The sequence below is a fragment of the Muntiacus reevesi genome, chromosome 5 (genome assembly GCF_963930625.1).
Source record: "Muntiacus reevesi chromosome 5, mMunRee1.1, whole genome shotgun sequence".
NCBI classification, from domain to species: Eukaryota; Metazoa; Chordata; class Mammalia; order Artiodactyla; family Cervidae; genus Muntiacus; species Muntiacus reevesi.
The window spans coordinates 26,384,807-26,387,013 of NC_089253.1; the positions used below are offsets into that span (position 1 = coordinate 26,384,807).

The 2,207-nt window shown below is 36.6% G+C and overlaps 1 protein-coding gene across 1 annotated transcript; it reads right to left on the reverse strand.

Annotated features, from left to right (window-relative positions):
* Nucleotides 1-1,280: 1,280 nt before the first annotated feature.
* Nucleotides 1,281-2,207, reverse strand: LOC136168749 (olfactory receptor 8B3-like). The gene has a single exon (XM_065936444.1). It carries the CDS (start codon nucleotides 2,205-2,207, stop codon nucleotides 1,281-1,283), a length of 927 nt encoding a protein of 308 aa, XP_065792516.1.

The window sequence follows — 2,207 nt, forward strand, 5'->3', positions numbered from 1 at the left end:
CTAATTTTCTCCTCACATGTAGCCACTTTTCTGTCTTCATTTCAAACAACACTACTATCATATAGTCACTCTGTATCATAAGTTTATGAAAGCTTTATGGACTAAATATTTAATGTTCTAGATGGAATAGTTTAAAATAAAATATGTTTAAAGGCAGTTCCTAAGCCTCATGAGAAATCACCACAAAAACTTCTTATTTATTGGTGATGTGGCCTGTTGAACCTTGACCTCATGCCAGGATTCTGGACTTTTTAATCTCCCAAGCCCTTTTCCTTAAACTGCAAATACCTGCAAATGTTCCTTTTTTTTTTTTTTTTCTTAATTTTTGGGAAGAAATAATATCCTTACTTAAGCCAGTCATCTCCCTAGTATTCAGGTTCATAAGGCCTGCTATTTCCCAACAATGACAAGAACAAAAGAATTATTTTCAAAAACTAATAAAACTAAAAATAAATACCCATTCTGAGAAAAATTCATGTACCACCCAGGGACAAAGCACAGTCAAATTTCAAATTAGAATGTTTTCTTCTTTACCATGTTTACTGAAACAAAAATAATGAGATAAAACAGAAGCAAGTATACCGAGAATAGTAGACTTTAAATCATAAAACTGAATTTAGTCTAGAAGTTTCCATTAAAAGATATGCAACTGTAAATAAAGCGAAAACTACCCTGAGTCATACTTTCCCATCCAGGCAGTATATGTTTATAATCCGTTATGTGCAGGTCTGACTGTGGGAAAGTAAGAAAAATCTTTTTTAAGAAAGCAAAATGTGCACTGTTAACAAAAGCAAAATTGTTTATAATGAACAGTCATTATGAAACCTTGTATCTCAGGGATTAAATGAAATATATTCTTGCTCAGGGAAGACTGGAAGGAAGAGAAGAGAAAACATTGTCTGATTCATGCTTCCAATGGCAGATGGCAAATTAGACAACCATAAAGACACCATGTCAACCTATTGTTCCCCAATTTGATCATCAGTAGACCAGTCTTCTATTTAAACAGGTGAAAAAGTTCAAACTGATAAAGAAAAACAGATTAAATACATTTTTCTGAAGAGTATTAATAAATACGAGAAAGTGAGGAAAGGAAATTGTGCTAGTGGTAAGAAAAGAGAGACCGATTCTAAAAAAGTGGAAATAAATTGTGAGATGACTGAGATATCCTGCCATATGGTGAAAAAGAAATAAGAAGATTGTCAACAAAGTTACTATGATTAAACACAGAAACTTTCCTGTGTCCAGCTGCACAGAGAGATACTCTTATCTATTCAAAATTATCTGCTACTCAGTGTTTTTCTCAGAGCAGTTTTCACATCTTTGTTTCTCAAACTATAGATTAAGGGGTTCATCATAGCAACCACATTGGTGTAAAAGACAGAAGAGACTTTTTCCTCACCCATAGATCCAGCAGAAGATGGTTTGAGATACATAAATGCACTTGATCCAAAGAACAGAGAAACAGCAATGATGTGGGAACTGCAGGTGCTGAAGGCTTTGGACCTGCCCTCTGTGGACTTGATTTGGAGGATGTTGGTGAGGATGAGACAATAAGAGACAAAGATTGTGAAACTGGGCACAATGATGTTAATGCCCACCACAATGAAAACTACAAGCTCATTGATGTAGGTACTTGTGCAGGAGAGCTGGAGCAAAGGGTGGACATCACAGAAATAATGGTTGATGGTGTTTGCATCGCAGAAGGTCAGTCTCAGCATGCATCCAGTGTGAGCCATGGCACCAGAAAATGCCATCAAGTAGGAAGCAAGCATGAGGCTGGAACACACTTTAGGGGACATGGCAGCATTATACAAGAGTGGGTTACAGATGGCCACATAGCGGTCATAGGCCATTGATGTCAGCACATAGCATTCAGAAATGACAAAAAAACAGAAGAAGTAGAGCTGGGTCATGCACCCCATGTAAGAGATAATATTCTTCTTTGATGTGAAGTTAATCAGCATTTTGGGTGTAAACACAGAAGAATAACAGAGATCTATGAAGGACAAATTAAAAAGGAAAAAGTACATGGGGGTGTGTAGATGTGAATTCAGTGCAATTAGGATTATCAATCCCGAATTTCCTAGCACAGTGACCATATACATTCCTAGAAACAGAAAGAACAGAGGGAGTTGGAGATCAGGTCGGTCTGTTAATCCCAATAGAATGAATTCAGTCACGAAAGAGTCATTTCCAGGAGTCAT

Excerpts from the sequence above, each read along its gene's own strand:
- LOC136168749 (XM_065936444.1), bottom strand. The coding sequence starts at position 2,207 with ATGACTCCTGGAAATGACTCTTTCGTGACTGAATTCATTCTATTGGGA.